At 41.5% G+C, this 21,480-nt stretch overlaps 1 protein-coding gene across 2 annotated transcripts; it reads right to left on the reverse strand.

Annotated features, from left to right (window-relative positions):
- Positions 1 to 77: 77 nt before the first annotated feature.
- Positions 78 to 20,818, reverse strand: GDE1 (glycerophosphodiester phosphodiesterase 1). 2 transcript variants are annotated; one of them, XM_078344830.1, is made up of 6 exons: positions 20,424 to 20,818; positions 14,917 to 15,088; positions 9,271 to 9,376; positions 5,841 to 5,933; positions 2,892 to 3,103; positions 78 to 1,643 (listed from the first exon to the last, which is right to left on the reverse strand). In XM_078344830.1, exons 2-6 carry the CDS (start codon positions 15,021 to 15,023, stop codon positions 1,496 to 1,498), a joined length of 666 nt encoding a protein of 221 aa, XP_078200956.1. In that variant the 5' UTR covers positions 15,024 to 15,088; positions 20,424 to 20,818; the 3' UTR covers positions 78 to 1,495. The 2 variants fall into 2 exon arrangements, with proteins under 2 accessions (XP_078200956.1, XP_002755988.1); XM_002755942.7 differs by having other exon boundaries at positions 14,917 to 15,092.
- Positions 20,819 to 21,480: the final 662 nt, after the last annotated feature.

A 21,480-nucleotide genomic window follows, 5' to 3' on the forward strand; every position in this document is an offset into this window, starting at 1 on the left:
CTCTGGGCCAGACAGAGGCCACAGATGGAGGTGAAAGGTGGAAGGGGGTAAGCTAGAGGAGACAGATAACATTGTTATTTTTAAAAATTCAACTTCATTTTAATATTGCTACTTAGTTCACAGTGAAATCCCTGGAAGTTCAAATTGGAAAGAGCACAGAGTTGGGATCATGGGCTCAACAATTTAAAGGCAGATTCAGTGAGGGGTAAGGGTAGTGGCTCTGGAAGCAGACTGACCTGGATTTGAATGCCAATTGTACCAGACTCAAGACACTCAAAGAAGTGGCTCATTTCTTCATCAATAGAAAGAGTGTTAACACCTGCATAAGACTTTTGTATGGATTAAGAGAATGCATGTTAAACCACTTGTATAGTTTCTGGCTAACTGTAAACAAGAAGTTCCGGTTTTCTCTCTCTCTTTTTTTAAGAGTCAGGGTCTCACTGTGTCACCAAGGTTATAGTGCCGTGGTATAATCATGGATCATTGCAGCCTTTAACTTCTGGGCTCAAGTGAACCTCCTTCCTCAGCCTCCCAAATAGCTGGGACTCCAGGCATGTACCACCATGCCTGGCTAATTTTTTTTAGAGATGGGGTCTTGCTATGTTGCCCAGTCTGGCCTCAAGTAATCCTCCTGCCTCAGCCTTCTGAGTTACTGGGCTTATAGGCGTAAGCCACTGTGCCCAGCTTCACTGTGACTTTTGAGGCAACCCCTCCCTTCCAGAGTTTAGCTTCCTCATTTGTAACATGAGGACAAACCTAGATGTCCTTGGAAGTTGCTTCCAGTTCTAATTGCCTATGATCACATCTGTTGCAGAGGTTCCTATTAAGCCTAGAAAAGTGCAACTCTGTCCCCTGGTGGTTTGCTGCTCTCCATTCAAGATGCTGTAAATCCCTCATTGGCTTCAAGACCTCCCTACCACTTTGGTTGCTGCACAGTGAAGCCTCCCTGGATTGCACAGTGGCTTCCCGATTTCGTATGCCTTAGGATATGATGTTTAGCACACGGTTTTCCTTTAGTGTTCCTTTTAATGATTTTATTAGTATGGCCACAAGTTTGATGTCTACAGTACATGTTAACATAGCTGAATACAAATACTTGAAGTCAGTGTGGCAAGTTTAAAAATGTCAACTCTGAGTTATCAAGCATGTCTCATGCATTTACATCTGCATTCCCAATTGTACAACTCAATCTGTGCTTATCTTCACTAAGTCTCCCTGTGTGCCTCAGCTAGGGCAGGGCGGGGCAGGGCAGAAGCTGTTGTGCCTTATTTCAAACCCAGATTTTCAAGAGCAACAGTATTGAACTCTGGCATTCCATGGAGCATGGTGGCAACACTGGGTTTTGCTTTGGTTCAGGTAAAAATGCAATGACCAACTATTGCATCTGTGTGAGTCACCTGATCCCCCAGGCTCCGTGCTAGCACAAAGGGTATTTTGATATCCCTGTAAGAGGCCCCTGGCAGTTTCTGAACCCATTTCATCCCAGGGTAAAAGTCTAGAAGTGAGGTTCACAGTCTTCCACCATGCTGTCAGTGATGTAGCTGCAACCAAGATGGGATTCGTAGTAACTCTTTTCATCAAAAGTATTAACAGTCCAACCAACAACCTGGATTCCTTTAGCTGTCCACTTCTTCAAGTAGGCCCTGGGGAAAGAGGAAAGCCAATCTTGTTAGAATAATAACCAGCTGTCTCAGGAATCTCCAGTCGCCACTCAATATGGTGTTCACTGCATACCAATAGTGCCCAGAGCTTGCCTCCTACCTGGCCTCTGCACTGTAATCAGAGAAACTGTTCCAAAACCCAAGATGCTGTGAACCTCCTTAAAACATTTCAGTGGCTCACTAATGATTGCCACCCACAACTGTCCTGGTACAGCCACTGAAGGTGTGCCTGACCTGGCCCTGACCTGTCTCCTTGGCTTCATCTCATACCACACCCCCCCTTTCTTTTCTGTGCTGATTATATTTGAATTAATTGAAAGAATATTAATTTTCTTTCAATTCCTAGAAAGAACCATGCTCCTTCCTGCCACAGCACATTACATGTGTTTTTCTCTCGGATCTGGATTCCTCCCAATTCCTGCTCACCCTTCAGATCTTAGCTTACCTGTCACTTCCTTGGGGATGCTGTTTCTGACAACCTAGACTAGATCAGATTACAGTCTGTGCACAGTCTTCTCTGGCATAGCCTGTATCTTAGTTTTAACTTATATTGATTGGATTTTTATTTGATTAGCCTCTCTCTCCCACCCCACTTGGCTGTAAACACGAGGGCAGAGACCATGGCTTTGATTCTTCACCACTGCATCTTCAGCTTCTCAGTATGGAATCTTACAATAGTATAGGCACTTACCAAATATTTATTGAACTGAATAATGCATGTCTGAAATAATACTAGACTTACAACTCTAATCAGCTGAAATATACAGATATAGAATTGCCAAAGAAATGATTTGGAGATTGCTAGCAGGTTAGGAAATGGAAGTTTTACTGGAGGAGATGGGGCAATGCCCATACTGTAAGATGGTAGGTATGAGGTTAGTACCCACAGGATGTCTTCACCAGAGTTCTACCCAGGATCCTGTGTCGGCTTTCAAAAAAAAAAAAAGCAATCACAAGAAATAAAATCCCTTTCTCAGCATAGTTTTGTAGGTTCATTTTTTTCTTCAAAATATACTAAAAAAACAAGAATATGTGACCAATTTGGTTTGAAAGCAGTGAAATATGCCTGAACTCTTCCCACCTAAAAAGCTACACTGACGATCCAATTTAGAGCCATGGTAAGCTTTGTAGGTCAGAACCAATTCAGGATGTCTACTCTCTTAATCCTTCCTTTCAAAGAAAAGCATTCAGGATATGTGTCTGGGGAAAATTAAAAACCTTCCAACTTACGGGGATATAAAATCCTTTTGCATGAGGAAAGCTGAAATTCCACACAGGTACCACAAGATATTATGCATGCTCCAGTCAAGCAAAACGTCCATGATCACAAATATGAAATGCTTCCAGAGGGCATCATAGCGTGGCTTCCCATCTCCTGTGTGGCTGAGGCTCCAAGGTCTATGGGTCAATGCTGTTACTACATCCCGATCTGTTTGTCTCATCTGAAAAGGAATTTGGGGAAGTAAAAGAATGATCACATATGAAGTTGAATACTTACTAGTTTAGATTTAGCCAATCTGCTCAATCAGATGAGGTGGTCATCGTTGGTACCCTGCCACAGTACCTACTAAATAAGTTCTCTATCATAAACCCTTTGAGAAAATAATGTGAATGTAAAGCATTAATATGCAATAAACATGAGAACATGTTTTTTCCACAATCCTTAAAAAACTGAATCCTATCTTTAAAATGGGAAAATTACAACCTAAGGATCAAATTTAACAGTGTCACGAGAATAAACTTTTAATTGGATACTGACTTAAATCCTGGCCAGAGATAATTAAAACTCAGTGAGGATGGAACCAAGGTCAATTCAAGATGGGCTGGTTAGTTTTGACCCTTTCCAGAGCAAATGGCTGGAAAGAGTTGTAGGGTTGGGGAGAGGGATGGGGAAAGGAGAGAAGGGATTGTGAAGAGAAAATGGGAGAAAGCAAAGGAGAAATGGAGAGATGTGGATGGAGTGCCTTCAGTGTCTGCTCTTGTGCTCCTCTGGGGGAATGTCTTACATATTTTAAAGGACTCAGTGGTCAAGGAATTTTGGGAAACACTGTTCCAAATGTCTGCAAGCCCCACGACCCTATTCATCTCCATGATAGCTTCTATTGATAGGTTCTATCCTCACTGTAACATTTTTCAATGTATGCACTGTTGGTCACTGGTGAAGAATGCTATGGAACTAAATAGTAGAGGAGGAAAAGTTTCTTTTTATAGATCTATTTCGGCTAATGCAAGAAGTAAAAGAATTATCAACATTTTGTAACTCCCTAGAAAATGGACAGATCTGGGCAATGAGCATTAACAGCAGCTAACAACAGGAGTCAAACAGTTGTCAAGTGCCTCCTGACAGAAAAACACCCTCATCTCTAGAGTTATCTTGCCAAAAATAACCAACCCTAATCTCATCAAGGCAAGCTTCCAGCTCTACCTGTTTATAAAAAATAAGGAGAAAAATATATTAAACCATATCATGTCATAATCAGCAAAATCTGGACTTGGGTAAGCTCTACAAAACAATAATCTGCTTTTTTGGTCAAGGACCAAAAAAAAAAAGAGAGAGAGAGAGAGATGGAACCTGCAGGTTTTAAGATTTATAGTTGTCAGCTGGGTACGTGGCTCACGCCTGTAATCCCAGCACTTTGGGAGGCCGAGGCAGGCAGATCACCTGAGGTCAGGAGTTTGAGACCAGCCTGGCCAACACAGCGAAACCCCATCTCTACTAAAAATACAAAAATTATCCAGGCATGGTGGTGTGTGCCTATAATCCTAGCTACTTGGGAGGCTGAGGCAAGAGAATCACTTGAACCCAGGAGCCAGAGGTCACAGTGAGCTGAGATCACACCACTGTACTCCAACCTGGGCAACAGAGCCATACTCCATCTCAAATTAAAAAAAAGATTTATGATTGTAACACAAAGATCTTATTTGGGTCCTATTCTAATGAACAATTTATGAAAAAAATCATGGCATTTCTGAGACAAGTCAAAATTTATACACTGACTGGATATTTGATAATATGAAGAATTTATTGTTAATTTTTAGATGGGACAATGGCATTGTGGTTATGTTATTTTTTATTTTTTATTTTTTTTGAGATGGAGTTTCACTCTTGTTACCCAGGCTGGAGTGCAATGGCGCAACTTGGCTCACCACAACCTCCTCCTCCTGGGTTCAAGCAATTCTCCTGCCTCAGCCTCCCAAGTAGCTGGGACTACAGGCGTGCACCACCAGGCCCAGCTAATTTTTGTATGTTTAGTAGAGACGGGGTTTCACCATGTTGACCAGGATGGTCTCAATCTCTTGACCTCGTGATCCACCCGCTTCGGCCTCCCAAAGTGCTGGGATTATAGGCGTGAGGTTATGTTTTTCAAAAGGCATCTCTGAGCCGGTCACCGTGGCTCAAAGTACTGTAATCCCAGTACTTTGGGAGGCCAAGGCAGGACGATCGTTTGAGCTTAGGAGTTGGAGAACTGCTTGGGTAACACAGAGAGACCCTGTCTCTACAAAAAAAAATTAGCTGGGCATGGTGGCATGTGCCTGTGGTCCCAGCTACTTGGGAGGCTAAGGCAAGAGGATCACTTGAACCTAGGAGGTCAAGAATGCAGTTAGCTGTGGTCACACCACTGCATTACAGCCTGGGAAACTGAAGGAGACCTTGTCTTTTAAAAAAATTAAAAGGCATTCACTTTATAAAATATTCTTAATGTAGTTTTATAGATTGAACGATAAATTTTGCTTCAAAATAACACTGGGGAGGAACAATGGGGTTATGGGGGAAATGCCCTGGATCACAGTTAAAGGAGGATACAATGTACTGTTCTATTTTTTGCATGTTTTAGATTCTCCATAATTAAGAGTTTATTTTATTAAAGGTATGTCCTGCTGTTAGTTGGTGAGAAACAGGGGCTACATAATTCTTTTCTGTTCTGAGAATTTTACCACGTAATCTGAGTGAGCCTATGAACAACATAAAAGAAGGGGCAAAAGAGGAATCATGGCATTCTGTAAGGGGTATGAGTATACGCCCCTTCTGGAATTTCTCTTGTTAGTTTAAAAGAGGAATTTATCAACTGTGACCTTGATTCCATTCAAATTAACAGGCATTTATCTATGCTTACACAGCCCATTGCTATTATCTCCACCAGCCCACCTAATATGTACAAGAAAAACACTAAATGTTACCTTATAGATAACTTCTGGCAAGAAAGAAGAGACAACACTACTATTGTATAGTTGAGGAAATTCCATATACATGTTCTTTAGAGCCTCAGTAGCCTGTAAAATAAAGAGATTTCTATATTTAAAATTGATTAAAATGTGATAGATAGCCCAGCCAATAACTATCATATATTAAGTACAACCCTATGGAATAAAACAGAAGTTTACTAGAAATAGAGATGCTGAAAGTATTGGCAGAGTCTACTATCCACTGGGATGCATTTTAAACTCACACCAGCAGCAAAAAAGGAAGAAGCTGGGGTACTGCTGCTTTACTCCCTCTAAGAGCCTCACCCCTTTTGTCATGGTTTTGAAAAGTGTGGTAAGCCGTAGGCCAGAGGCAAAATTTTCCTTGCCTCATACCCTAGTCTAACCACTATGAAAACTCCTTTTGTGCCCACAACTCTATCACTCTCTGCCCTTTCCAAGTGAAACTTGGGCCGGCTAGTCTGGGAACTACAGAAGGTAGATTTCTTAGTCCAGGGGATGCATCACCCATCGCCAATATGGAGGGAGAAGCAACGGGGCAGAGGTAGGAGGGACTGGGAAGAGTTAAGGGGCTCCCAGTTCTTCACAAGGTGAACAAAAGTTTCTTTTTATAGTAGTCTAGCTAAGAAATGAAGACATCATAGAATTTATACATTATTTTGTAACCCCTAGTGAAGTGACATCAATAGCAGCTAACAAGAAGAAAGTCACCAGCCATGTGGGACGCAATGGTGCTGCTGCATAATTTGTGAAACACTGCTAATTTTTGGAATGTCGCACATACCCCTAACCAAATATGAGCAAAATGCATTCCCCCACCAAAATAAAAAAGAACCCAGATTATTCATGTCATGCCTCCTCTTCATTAATGCAACTGAAGGCAAGCTATAGAACTAATGCTGTTTGTTTTCTTCGCTGTTCGAACAAAGACATGCACTCTCAGAACAACCCTATGTGGTATTGATTTTAGTATCCTCATTTTACCCATGAAGAAACTGAAGCTCATCAAGGTTAAGGTTACCCTGTAATAAGAGCTCAGTCAAGGTCTGTTGGACTCCAAAGCCCATGATCTTGGCTGCCATGCTCTCTACTAGTTCCCCTTTGTTGCCTATACTTGCCCCTCACTACTACCATCTTGGTGAACTAGGTCACTATAGTCTGCCCAGTATTGGCTGAACACCCGTGAGTACCCATCCAGAAAACACAAATAGCTAGATGTTCTAAAAAATTTCTACTTCTTTTTAAAAATTATTCAGGAGAAGCCAGGTGTGGTGGCTCATGCCTGTAATCCCAGCACTTTAGGAGGCCAAGGCAGGAGGATCACTCGAGGCCAGGAGTTTGAGACCAGCCTGGCCAACATGGCAAAACCCCATCTCTACTAAAAATATAAAAATTAGCCAGGTGTGATGGTGCATACCTGTAATCCCAGCTGCTTAGGAGGCTGAGGCAGAACTGCCTGAACCCCAGAGGCAGAGGTTGCACCAATGCTGAGATTGCAGAGCCAAGATTGCACCAATGCACTCCAGCCTTGGTGACAGAGTGAGACACTGTCTCAAAAAAAAAAAAAAGACTCTAAGAGGATAAGCATGAAACTCAGTATACTGTGGGTGAAATGTAGGACCTATCAGGGTTCCCAAAAGTGGGCTGCAACATCACAAGGAGCACCTGAGGTGCTCATTAAAAATACATGTTCCAGGCCGGGGGCGGTGGCTCACACCTATAATCCCAGCACTTTGGGAGGCCGAGGTGGGTGGATCATGAGGTCAAGAGATGGAGACCATCCTGGTCAACAAGGTGAAACCCCGCCTCTACTAGAAATACAAAAATTAGCTGGGCATGGTGGTGCGTGCCTGTAGTCCCAGCTACTCGGGAGGCTGAGGCAGGAGAATTGCTTGAACCTAGAAGGCGGAGGTTGCAGTGAGCCGAGATCGTGCCATTGCACTCCAATCTGGGTAACAATAGCGAAACTCTGTCTAAAAAAAAAAAAAAACATGTTCCTTGAGCCCACCCTAGACATTTTCAGAATCTCTTCCCTAGGGAGAATAGTCCAGGAATTTGTATTTTTACAGATATTCCAGGTGATTCTAACACAGACTGATTGGAAAACCTAGACATATACAACTATCAGTTTGCCAGAATAATAAATTAGTTACCATGCTCTTTTATTTCTTCAAAAATGGGAGTTAACTATAACAAAATTAGAGTATATACTTAGGCCACATTTCAGGTGTTTTTTGTTTGTTTGTTTGCTGACAGTGTCACCCGTTGCCCAGGCTGGAGTGCAATGGCATGATCTCACCTCACTGCAACCTCTGTCTTCCAGGTTCAAGCAATTCTCCTGCCTCAGCTTCCTGAGTGGCTGGGATTACAGGCGCCCGCCACCAAGTCCAGCTAATTTTTGTATTTTTAGTAAAGACGAGGTTTCGCCATGTTGGCCAGGCTAGTCTCAAATTCCTGACCTCAGGTGATCCACCCGCCTTGGGCTCCTAAAGTGCTGGGATTACAGGCAGGAGCCACCGTGTCCGGCCCATTTCAGGTTTTAACAAATGGTTTCAGTGATATCATGGGATTAATTTTTAAAAATTGGCTTTATCAGAATTCTTAACCAGTATATGGCTGTTACTGATTATTAATATTGCTAAAGGAAAAATCCTCAAGTTGCCCAAATGGGGAAAAGAGCACTTGCACTTGAAAAGCTGGTTATAAGAGAACAAATGTAATTGGAATCATAATTTTCCCATTGATTTTCACTGTAATAATATGTTCTTATGAGTAAAAGTGCACGCCCTAAAATTTAAAGAAAATAAACGATTTTCTGATAAAAGTATATCTGTTGAAATCAATGAATAACAAATCTATACATAACAGATAGAAATTATACAAAGGGATACTCTATGTAAAGGGTATATATTCTGTTAACTATGAGAAGCTTTTAATGTAGCTTTTAATATGTTCTGTTAACTATTAGAGACTTTTAATAAAATTCTCTTTAAATGCAGTCCATAGTTGTCCATATAAGGCCCTTAACTTCTAGGCTAGATAAAACTGGTCTTGTGTACAACTCCTGAATTCCTTTTTATGAGCTAACTTAACAGGTTTTTTCTAGAAGTACCTTTTTACTGTTTACTTAATATCTTTTGTATGTGCTTTCTGCAAATAATAGAAACTTGACTCTTCCATTTTGCGCTAGAAGTTTTGTAAAGGTTCCATAAAAGGTTAAAAAGTTCCATAATTTACTGTTTCCTTAAATATAGATTGCTGCATTGTGCACTTCCATTAAACAAATCTAATTTATAAAAATAATTTTTAAAAAGAATAAATAACAAAATAGATATAATTTCAGAAATGACTATCAATGAAATAAGATGGCTTTTTAACAAAGTGAAGTCCATGGTTTCAACTATACCTTGTTTGCATGGCCTTTGACATCAAAGAAGATTGTGAGGTTATGGTTTAGGCACTCTGCAACGGCTTCCCTCAAGGTAGGGATCTTTTCATTGGGGAAATCATTCCTGTAAGAGAGGAGAAAATACATCGTAGGAAAAAAGAGAAAGAGATAAACTGTATTGTAACAGACACTTTGCAGATGTCGCCCAATCAAAAGGAAAGAATGTTTTCTCCAACTTCTTTTCTTCCACCAAAGCAAAGTCCAAAGATCATTTACTGTACGATTTTATTGTTTTATTTTTTGAGACGCAGTCTTGCTGTGTCATCCAGACTGGAATGCAGTGGTATGATATCAGCTCACTGCAACCTTTGTCTCCCAGGTTCAAGAGATTCTCCTGCCTCAGCCTCCTGAATAGCTGGGACTACAGGTGTGTGCCACCATACCCGGCTAATTTTTTGTATTTTTAGTAGAGACAGAGTTTCACCATATTGGCCAGACTGGTCTTGAACTCCTGACCTCAGGTGGTTCATCCACCTCAGTTTCCCAAAGTGCTGGGAATACAGGCGTGAGCCACTGCGCCTGACCAAAGAAACCTTTTTTTTTTTTTGAGATGGAGTTTTGTTGTCGTCACCCAGGATGGAATGAGTTGTTTGTCTGTTTTCTGAAACAGAGTCTTGCTCTGTTGCCCAGGCTGGAGTGCAGTGGTACAATCTTAGCTCACTGTAAACACCAACTCCCGGGTTCAGGCGATTTACCCACCCTAGCCTCCTGAGTAGCTGGGACTACAGGTGGGCACCACCACGTCCAGCTAATTTTTGTGTTTTTAGTAGAGACGGGGTTTCACCGTGTTGGCCAGGCTGGTCTCAAACTCCTTACCTCAAGTGATCTACCTGCCTTGGCCTCCCAAAGTGCTAGGATTATAGATATGACTCACCGTGCATGTCCCATTGTAAGAATTTAACCAAATTACATTTTTTTTCCACTTTTTTATTGCTATAGACTTATACATATTTATGTGATATTTTGATACATGCATACAATGTATAATGATCAAATCAGGGTATTTTAGGATGTCCATCACCCCAAATATTTATCATTTGTGTTAGGAACATCCAAATCTCCTAGCTATTTTGAAATGTACAACAGATTGTTAACTATAATCACCCTACTGTGTTATTGAACACTAGAATGTATGCCTTCTAACTGTATGTTTGTACTCTTAACTAAACTCTCTTCATTCTCCCCTTCTCCCTACCCCATACCCTTCCCAGCCTCTGGTAACTATCATTCTCCTCTCCACCTCCATGGGATCAACTTTTTTAGCTCCCATATATGAGTGACAACATGTAATATTTCCTGTTCTGTGCTTGGCTTATTTCATTTAACATAATACCTTCAGTTCCATTCATGTTGCTGCAAATGACGGGATATCATTCTTTGTTATGGCTACATAGCATTCCACTGAGTACATGTATCACAGTTTCTTTTTCCATTTATCCACTGATGAACACTTAAGTTGATTCCATATCTTGGCTATTGTGAATAGTGCTGCAATAAACATGGGGGTGCAAGTATGCCTTTGATACACTAGTTTCCTTTCCTTTGGATAGATACCAACCAGTGGGATTATGGGATTGTATGATAGTTCTTTATTTTTGTTTTTTTGAGAAACCTGCATACTGTTTTCCATAATGGCTGCACTAATTTACATTCAGAATATAAGCGTTCCCTTTGCTCTGTATCCTTGCCAACATCTGTTATTTTAAAACTCTTTTTAATAATGGCCATTCTAACTGAATATTTCATTGTGATTTTGATTTTTGTTTCCCTAATAATTTGTGATGTTGAGAATTTTTTCATATGCCTGTTGGCCATTTGTGTGTCCACTTTTGAAAAATGTCTGTTCAAATTAGGATTTGGGTAGATGTTTTTAATGGGATTACTTTTGTCTTTGCTGTTGAGTTCCTTGTATATTCTGGATATTAATTACTTGTCAGTGGAATAGTTTGCAAATATTTTCTTCCTATTCAATAGGTTGTCTTTTTACTCTGTTGATTGTTTCCTTTGCTGTGCAGAAGGTTTTTAGTTTAATACAGTCCCATTTGCCTGTTGTTACCTGTGCTTTTAAGATCTTAGCCATAAAATCCTTGCCTAGACCAATGTCCTAGAGCCTTTCCCCTGTGTTTTCTTCTAGTAGGTTTATAGTTTCTGGTCTTAAATTTAAACTTTCAATCCATTTTGTGCCGACTTTTTTAATATGGTGAGAGATAGTGGTCTAGTTTCATTCTACTGCATAAAGATATCCAGTTTTCCTAGTACCGCTTATTAAAGAGAGTGTCCTTTCCCCTACTGTATGTTCTTGGTGCCTTCGTGGAAAATCAGTTGGCTGTAAATATGTGGATTTATTTCTTGGTTCTCTATTGTATTCCATTAGTCTATGTGTCTATTTTGTGTCTGTTTTTATACCAATGCCACGCTGTTTTGATTACTGTGGATTTGTAGTATATCTCGAAGTGAGGTAGTATGATACATCCAGCTTTGTCCTTTTTTCTCAGTATTGCTTTAGTGATTTGGGCTTCTTTATGGTTCCATATGAAGTTTAGGATTGTTGTTTTTCTAGTTCTCGGAAGAATGTTTTTGATATTTTGATAGGGATTGCACTGAATTGTAGATTATTTTGAGTAGAATGGTCATTTTAAGAATATTAATTCATCTGACCCCTAACCATGGAATGTCTTTCCATTTGTTTGTGTCCTTTTTAATTTTTCTCATCAGTGTTTTGTAGTTTTCCTTGTACAGGTCTTCTACCTCTTTGGTTATATTTATTCCTAGGTATTTTATTGGTTTTTATTTATTTTTTATTTTTTGGTAGCTATGTAAATGGGATTGCTTTCTTAATTTTACAGCTAGTTTATTATTTGTGTATAGATATGCACTGATTTTATATCCTGCAACTTTACTAAATTGGTTTATCAGTTCTAACAGTTTTCTGGTGAAGTCTTTAGGTTTTTCTACATACAAAATCATGTTGTCTGCCAAGAGGAACAATCTGACTTCCTCTTTTTCCACTTCGGATGCCTTTTATTTGTTTCTCTTTCCTGATTGCTCTAGCTAGTCAACCATTCCATATTTAGCAAAGCTGATATGAAGGTCAAAAGAATCACGGAGGTGGTATTTAATCATATTATCCAGAGTTTGCTGTACTTGGGACTGACAAAACCAAAAGCATCCGGTAAGTACAGACTAAATGCAGTCATAAACTTCCCTTTTATTGCATAAGACCTTCAAACATGCTATGGTTGCTTTTAACCACAAGTAGGTTAGGCTGTAATTGTATAAGAAGCAACAAGTAAATGGCTTACACAAGCACTTTTATAAAGGTTAAGACAACTGGATCACATGGTGGTGCCCAAGACATTTGAAATTCATATCCTGGTGATAAGTGAGCACTGAAAACACAAGACTCATAGATGAGTAGAACTGAAGCACACAGATGCCTGAGCACAGAAATTAGAGATTGATGGTCTTTAGTTTCTTACATTGTATAATGGATATTATTTTTCTGTTTGTTTTGTTTTCCTTTTCTGGTGATTTTGTGCTTCTGACACTAGCTATACTTTGGGGTTCCCACCTCCTCCTCCTTGGGTTCAATTAATTTGTTAGAGTGGCTTGTGGAACTCCATAAACATATTTACAGGTTTATTATAAAGGATGTTACACAGGATACAGATGAAGCGATGCATAGGGTGAGATGGGGGAAAGGGGCACAGAGCTTCTATGCCCTTTCTGGGTGCTCCATCATTCAGAAACCTCCATGTGTTCAAATACAGATATTCTTGACCAAAGACCAGCAACAACAACAAAAATCATTTAACTTTTTAATACATGACTGAATTTCCATTGAATTAATAACATTATTAATAACCCTACTCCCCAAAGGGCAGAATTAATGCCACCTTTGGAAAACTCAGAGACTTAATTTTCAGATTATAATTTATCTAATAGAACCCTATGCAGGGGAAATTCCTAGGAATACATAAATATGTTAACTATATTGTGCATTTATTTATATGCAACTCTTTAAAATAATTTTTGAATACATAATTTTCTGATAAAGAAAATGAAGGCTAAGTGCTTGATACAAAAGAAATCAGCTTTTCTCTCATAATCAAATTATTATTTAACTTATGCTAATTCAACTGCATTATTTCAACTGTAAAATCATACTTTAAAAAAAGGGTAAGGATAGGCTAGGCACAGTGGGCTCAAGCCTGTAATCTCAGCACATTAGGAGGCCAAGGTGGGTAGATCACCTGAGATCAGGAGGTCAAGACAGCCTGAACACTGCGAAACCCCATCTCTACAAAAAATGCAAAAATTAGCCAGGTGTGGTGGCGTATGCCTGTAGTCCCAGCTGCTTGGGAGGCTGAAGTGAAAGAATCGCTTGAAACCAGGAGGTAGAGGTTTCAGTGAGCCGAGATTGCGCCATTGCACTCCAGCCTGCGCAACAAGAGCGAAACGCCATCTCAAAAAAAAAAGGGTAATTTAAACATTACAGGCGATTATCCCAGCCATTCTAATCAATTTCTATTCTCCAAGAGTTTAAGATGGGACACCTGAATTTGTTGTTCCTTTGGCTGATCTTAGTTCCTCCTTACCCTCTTCTCAGGACAAGCATCTCATCATACTGAGCATAATTCTAGAGAAAATATCTATCTTTTTCCCAAAATATGATCTGTAAACATAAGCCAATTACTTCATTTAGTGTTCAATCATAGAAAATACACACTGTTCCAATCGTGGAGCAAAGACTGGTTGTCTTAAAGATATTGGGATGGTGTGTTGCCTTTGCTATGGCATCTTAAGGGATTTTTTTGAAAATTACAATTTTTTTCCCCTAGGATACACAAATTCCTGAGAAATGGACTCAGTGCTCCCTTAAAGGATTTTTAAGGGTAATGATGACCCTAAGCATTTTTGCTTTAAGTATTAACTTTGAACCTGACATGTTATTAGCTGCAATGTCATTATAATATTTAAACCAGCCTTTCCCTTGGATAAGCAGAACAATAAAATATCCGACGACGGTCAAGAGCAATTCCAGCAACCTGGACTCGTAATTCTCAAGTGTACCTATATTCTTTTCTGTCTACAGTTCTACTGCAAAGTGCTATTCTAGGTGATTTCGAGGATACTTTCTATTCCTACAGTTCTCTGATTCCTCTAAGTTTGTTATGAGGATCAGAAGAATTAAATGGGTTAAGTTAAAATGTGATATACTATTACTTAAAGTGTTATATATATATATATATATACATATAATATCCATATATATACATAATATGTAATTTGCTTCTTGGTACACCTGAAGGCAAGAAGATTGCCAAGCAATGGCTTTCAGCCTCATGATTCCATAGTGACAAGACGAAGTATTATCTTGAGAATAATTCCAAAGCCAAATTTATCCTCAGTGGGAAAGACTGAAAATATAATTCTGTATTTCTGTTGTTCCTGGCACCTGGTCATTACTTAGGAGACCTATGTACAGTTCAAAACAAAACAAGACAACTCTCCTGGGGCAGCTGTAATTAGAAGGCACCAGTGTCCATCTGGCATTTCCAATAAAAGCTAAAAGATCTATTTAAGTGACAACAAACTACTTACCTGAGTCTGTGGTTTGCTGCAGGATTCAGCTTCCTAATTTGTTCAAATGTCAAATCACACAATCGACCAGTCCCATCTGTCGTCCTATCTACTGTGTTATCGTGCATTAAGACAGGAATCCCGTCAGAAGTAAACTCAATGTCCAGCTCCACGCCTGTTGCTCCATTCTTAGCTGCCTTAAAAAAACATCAACAATATTACTGTCAAATGGCCACAAACATCATTTTACATCTAACCACCCCAAAAGACCAGCAGGGATGGCCAAGATAGCTGTCCTTATTGATTCCTTTTACTTCTGCTTCCCCCACCAAATAGCAATCCTGACCTGTTTCTGTTTCCTATGTATACAACCTTACTTCAACTCCTAGCTGATGGATTCCTTAAAAACTTTAATTTCCCCACTCTTCTCACTTTCACAGTGGAAGACTGGGAGACTTCAGAAACTTACGTTTTCTCTGGATGCTTTAACTATATGGGTCATCAATGGCTTACGAATACTTAAGACAATTCCATTGTTTACCTACACTCTTCGCTGGTATGGCAGTTCTGATGATTACCCTATGTTTGTTGAGTAGTCAGGTATTTCACTACTTTGGCGTGAATAAGTCAGGTTTTTGGTGGTTCAATTCTACCCTCTACCACAAAGACATTACACCTGCTTCTAGGACAAACCACATTTTATGTAAGTAGCATTGGCTGTTGGCCAGTAAGTTGGTAAGCTTGACCAGGCAGATTAGAATTTATCTAAAAAGGGAATTTGAACCTTAAATTACACAAGCCATGCTCCTCTGGGGAAACACTAATGTTTGCTTCCTTATCACAATACAGATGTGAAATGCTCATTATGATCAAGATTTCTTTCTTTCTTTCTTTTTTTTTTTCAATACAGGACCTGCCTCTGTTGCCCAGGCTAGAGTTCAGTAGTATGATCTCAGCTCACTGCAACCTCTGCTTCCTGGGCTGAAGCCATCCTCCCCCCTCAGCCTCCCAAGTAGCTGGGACTACAGGCAAGTGCCCCCAAGGCCAGCTAATTTTTATATTTTTTGCAGAGATGGGGTTTCACTATGTTTCCCAGGCTGGTCTTGAACTCTTGAGATCAAGCAATCCTCCTGCCTCAACTATGGGATTACAGGTGTGAGCTACTGCACCCAGTCATGATCAAGATTTTTAATTTTAATTTTTTTTTTTTTTTTTGAGACGGAGTCTGTCTCTGTCATCCAGGTTGGAATGCAGTGGTGTGATCTTGGCTCACTGCAACCTCTGCCTCTGGGTTCAAGCAATTCTCCTCTATCAACCTCCTGACTAGCTGGGACTACAGGTGCCCACCACCACACCCAGCTAATTTTGGTATTTTTAGTAGAGACAGGGCTTCACCATATTGGTCAGGCTGGTCTCAAACTCCTGACCTTGTGATCTACACACCTCAGCCTCCCAAAGTGATGGGATTACAGGCTGAGCCACAGTGCCTGGCCTAATTTTTAAAATTTTAAGTCATGGTCTATTGCAAACATATAGAGTAAAAAACATTTAATATGTGAATGTTTCAACCTATTTTCCTCAATCTCTTTCTGGCCTAAAAAACAAACAAACAATTATTTATTGAGCCTTTTCTATTTGCCAGGCACTCTTTGAAGTGCTTTAAGTGTATTAACTCATTTGGTCCTCAGAACCCTGAAGCAAGTACTATTAATATTCTCATTTAACAGATGAGAAAACTGAGACAAAGAAAGAGTAGGAAACTCGACCTGGGCTGCATAAACTAGGATACACTCTTATCTACTGATACAACTGTATCAGTAGTGTAGATAATAAAATCAACACTACTGATACAGTTGTAAACTCTCCCTTTCATTCTCCTCCTTTCCTCTCCAGATGTAATTATCATCTTAAAGTTGGCTATATCATTCCCATGTCATTCCCTTATAGGTTTTTACTTAAGTACCCATAAACAACACAGCACTAGTGCTAGTGAATAGTTAAGATTTCAATAAATGTTATTTATTATGTCCCGTCCCAAAGTGCTGGGACTACAGGCGTGAGCCACTGCATCCGGCCCTTTTAAACACATCTTTAAAGGTAATATAGTCAAATTTATCAATAATGTCCTTTATGGGTAGAGATTTTTCTGCCTTATTTAAATATTTCCCTTTTCCCATGTAATACAGATGTACAACTATTTTGGAAAAACACATCACGTTTTTCCTCTGCTCTCACATCATAACAATCAACCCCGACTTTGTAACCAACAATGTGGGAGGTTTTCCTCACCAACAAGTAGTGGACACCACCTGGGTATCCTCCAACTCAATTCTGACACTGTCTACCTGGAGATAGCATCAGATCACAGGTTGAGGCCTTGGTCCCCAAGACTGCACCCCACCCTCCTCCAGACACAAATAGCAAGCTGGGGCCTCTGGAACTTCTGAACAATTGGCTTCAGGTTCTCCTAGGTTTTCTTTGTTGTTTATTTTTATTTAATTCCTCTTAGGTTTTTATGAAAGCTTCAGGCTGTCAGCATTCCTTCCCCCAGGGTATAGGGTGGAGGTCCCTCTCTGAGGAGAATCTTAAGATTTACAATTTGAAAGACAGGGAAAGATTCCAGTTCTGCCTTGGGGCAGGTGAAAAGAGAGCAGGAGAAGGTTGGAGAGATTCTGTTTCCTGAGGCCTGCTCCTTCGGCCTAGGACACCTAACAAAAGACTAGCAAGGGCTACGGGAGTTATGACCTAGGAACCATTGATGATCACCTATATATATATATGTGTGTATATGTGCGTACATATATACACACATACTTAATAGATACAATATAGTGTAAACATAACTGTTATATGCACTGGGAAACCAAAACATTTGTTGCTCCCTTTATTATAATATTTGCTTTATTGACTATTTACTCAGGTGTGGAACTGAACTTGCAATATTTCCTATATATGCTAACATGTGAATTGGAACCAGGGGTTCATCTTTTTATCTCAATTACTGGAATAACATAGAAGTACTGCTAAAGTTGGCAAGGTGGTGGCTCAAGCCTGTAATCCCAGCACTTTGGGAGGCTGAGGCAGGCAGATGACTTGAGGCTACGAGTTCAAGACCAGCCTTGCCAACATAGCAAAACGCCATCACTACTAAACGCCGCCCCTCCCCCACAAAAAATTAGCTGGGCATGGAGGAGCACACCTGTAATCTTAGCTACTCAGGAGCCTGAGGCACAAGAATTGCTTCAACCTAGGAGTCAGAAGTTACAGTGAGCTGAGATTGTGCCACTGCATTCAAACCCGGGTGACAAAGAAACTCTGTCTCAAAAATAAAAGTATTGGTAAAGTTGAATGTATACATACATACGTACATACATTTCTGATACTGGTGGAATTTCTGGTAGATTATAAATGAGATATAGAGGAAAAAACTTGAGAAATGTGAATTAAGTGTGTTCCAAAAACAGATACACTATTATCAACAGTGGCAAAGGAATGAAATTACACCCACAGTACATTCTCCACATGGCCCAGAGTGCAGCTTTAAAAGTATAAATCTTGGCTGTGCATGGTGGTGGCTCACACCTGTAATCTCAGTTACTTAGGAGGCTGAGGCAGGAGAATTGCTTGAACCAGAGAGGCTGAGGTTGCGGTGAGCCAAGATTGTGCCACTGCATTCCAGCCTGGCCAACAAGAGTGAAACTCTGTCTCAAAATAAATAAATAAAATAATAATGACTCATGCCTGTAATCCCAGCACTTTGGGAGGCCAAAGTGGATCACTGGAGGTCAGGAGTTCAAGACCAGCCTGGCTAACACAGTGAAACCCTACTAAAAATATAAAAATTAGCTGGGCGTAGTGGCAGGCACCCATAATCCCAGCTACTCAGAAGAATGAGGCAGGAGAATCACTCGAACCCGGGATACAAAGGTTGCAGTGAGCCAAGGTTGTACCACTGCACTCCAGTCTGGGTGACAGTGAGACTCCCTCTAAAAAAAAAAATTAAAATTAAAAATTGAAAAATAGGCTGGGCACAGTGGCTCACGCCTGTAATCCCAGCACTTTGGGAGGCCGAGGTAGGCAGATCACCTGAGGTTGGGAGTTCAAGACCAGCCTGATCGATCAAGAAGGAGAAACCCCGTCTCTACTAAAAATATAAAATTAGCTGGGTGTGGTGGCACAGGCCTGTAATCCCAGCTACCTGGGAGGCTGAGGCAGGAGAATTGCTTGAACTCAGGAGGCAGAGGTTGTGATGAGCCAAGATCACACCATTGCATTCCAGCCTGGGCAACGAGTGAAACTCCGTCTCAAATAAATAAATAAATAAATAGGACATGAGGGAGGCCAGGTGTGGTGGCTCACGCCTGTAATCCTAGCACCTTGGGAGGCCAAGGCGGGCGAATCACTTTGAGGCCAAGAGTTCAGGACAAGCCTGGCCAACACAGTGAAACCCCATCTCTACTACAAATAAAAAATTAGCTGGATGTAGTGGTGGGCATCTGTAATCCCAGCTACTCAGGAGGCTGAGGCACGAGAACACTCCAGCCTGGGTAAAAGAGTGAGACTCTGTCAAAAAAAAAAAAAAAGTTGGAAGGGGGGAAAGGGAAGGAAGAATAATATATTTACACAGACGCAAAATTGCCTAATCCACTGAAAAAGCCCTCTCACTCTGTAAGCTGTCATTAGGAAGCCAGGGGAATGCTAAGAGCTGAGAGTTAACAAAAGTTACGGGAGTGCCTTGTGTAAAGGAGGGGGCAAAAACTGATGTTAGTCCAGCTGCAGGGGTTGTGCAAGTGTGAATGTGTGTGTTTGGGGAAAGGTGATAAGGGGATGACTGGAGTAATTTAGACAACACGCCAAGATATGTCCTGTGAAGGGTGATCTATTTAACCTTAATTACTGACCAAGACCCGATTTGACCGGACCCACATCCTGCTTCATTCACACACCAGTCTTTGAAGTCAGGCCACACACTGCCTTTTCTGTTACCTGAATGCTGCAGTATTATTCCCATCTCACGACCTTCTGTACCTGCCTGGCTCCTTATAATTCCAGTTTCTGTTCAAATGTCGCTTCTTCAGGGATGATTTCTCTTGACTACTCCATCTAAATAAAATAGCAAAACTCTTCCCCTCGAGTTCCTCCAGTCATTCTTGATCTCGTTATCCGATGTCTTCATTGCACTTTTCACTCTCTTAAACTTATCTCATTTATGTGTCTACTTGTTTCAGGTTTGCCTCCCCGACTCCAATGTACACTATGTAAACCAGGGACCCATTTGACCTTTTCCTGGCTGTAACCTCAGCGCCAGGCGCACAGAAACTTTATACATATCGGCTGTCGTCTGTAAATATAAAACCTGAAGTCGGGAGATCTCTAGACACTGGGAGGGATCAGAGGCCAGGAGTGTGACCTGTAGACGAATGAGGAAGTGGGAAGGCCGCCCGGAGATGATCGGGGAACCCTGGGAAGTTAGATCAGAAGTCTGAGCTCTCGGGAGGACCGAGGGGCGCGAGGCGTGGGGGGCTCACCTGCCGAATGGCCGCCAGCGTGTTCTCGGGCGCGTCGTGGCTGCCGCCGCGGTGGGCAATGGCAGAAATGCGGTCCTGGGGCTTGAGCACCTGCAGGGCCCTGCCGGAGGGCACCGGCTCAAAGCTGAAGACGCGCAGCAGGACGAAGAGGGTGACAGTGAGGAGGCAGGCACTGACCGGTCTCCGCGTCACCGGCAGCAGCACCACCAGCAGGAAGGAGAAGGCGGCCAAGAGGCCCCCCTGGTCCTCCCACAGCCACATGCCGGCGCCCGCACCGGCACGGACGGGAGTCCCGGACCTGCCGGGCTCCCCGGGCAGGAGAGCGAGAAGCGAGGGGGAGGGCCCAAAGCACTGACCGCAGCGGGTACCCTCTGAAGGGACCAGCACGGCACAATGGCGGCAGAGGACACCTCCTGAGAGAGAGTCGGCTGGCCAGCCAATCAGGGCCCAGGATTTGCAGCGCTAGGGGGCGGAGCCGCAGCAGGGGCCCGAGCCGCAGCAGGGGCCGAGGTCCCAGGCCCCAGGTCCCAGGCTCACATTCCAAACCCAAAGTGGTTTCCGGTTTTCTGGGGTGTGAACTTCAACCTGAATGTTTAGACTCCTAGGCAAGAAAAGGAGGGATAAGAACCGTCCTAAAGCTGTAGTATTGGAAGGGATTCTAGTGACTCCTTCATCTGCCCTTGAGGAAACTGAAGTCCAGAGAACTTGGAGAGGCAGGATGCTTAGATTATCAATTCAGTTCAGTTCTCTTCAAGATGCGCTCCGGACATGAGTTGAACAGGACCTACAGGGTTCTTGCTCTTATGGGACTCACATTCTCGTGGGGGAAAATAAAAGTGTTAGCAAGTACGCCTAAGTGTACAGAGCACTTACCGTGTCCCAGGTACTTTGCGAGCAAACACTTTATGCTTATCTCATTCTCACGGCAGCCTCACTAGGTGGTTATTATCTCAGGAGGCTGATTTCAATCGACTTGATTTTCCTGATTCTGGGGGACTGGAAGAGCCTAGCAAAGAAGGCACAGTCAGATTATAAAACTGGAAGGGGTTTTAAGGAT

Source organism: Callithrix jacchus, chromosome 12 (genome assembly GCF_049354715.1).
Source record: "Callithrix jacchus isolate 240 chromosome 12, calJac240_pri, whole genome shotgun sequence".
Lineage (NCBI taxonomy): Eukaryota > Metazoa > Chordata > Mammalia > Primates > Cebidae > Callithrix > Callithrix jacchus.

Excerpts from the sequence above, each read along its gene's own strand:
- GDE1 (XM_002755942.7), bottom strand. The coding sequence starts at position 20,684 with ATGTGGCTGTGGGAGGACCAGGGGGGCCTCTTGGCCGCCTTCTCCTTC. Across the intron at positions 9,377-14,916 it reads GCAGCAAACCACAGACTCAG|GAATGATTTCCCCAATGAAA; the intron begins GTAAGTAGTTTG and ends CCTCTCTTACAG. Across the intron at positions 3,104-5,840 it reads TGCCAGAAGTTATCTATAAG|ATGAGACAAACAGATCGGGA; the intron begins GTAACATTTAGT and ends ATTCCTTTTCAG.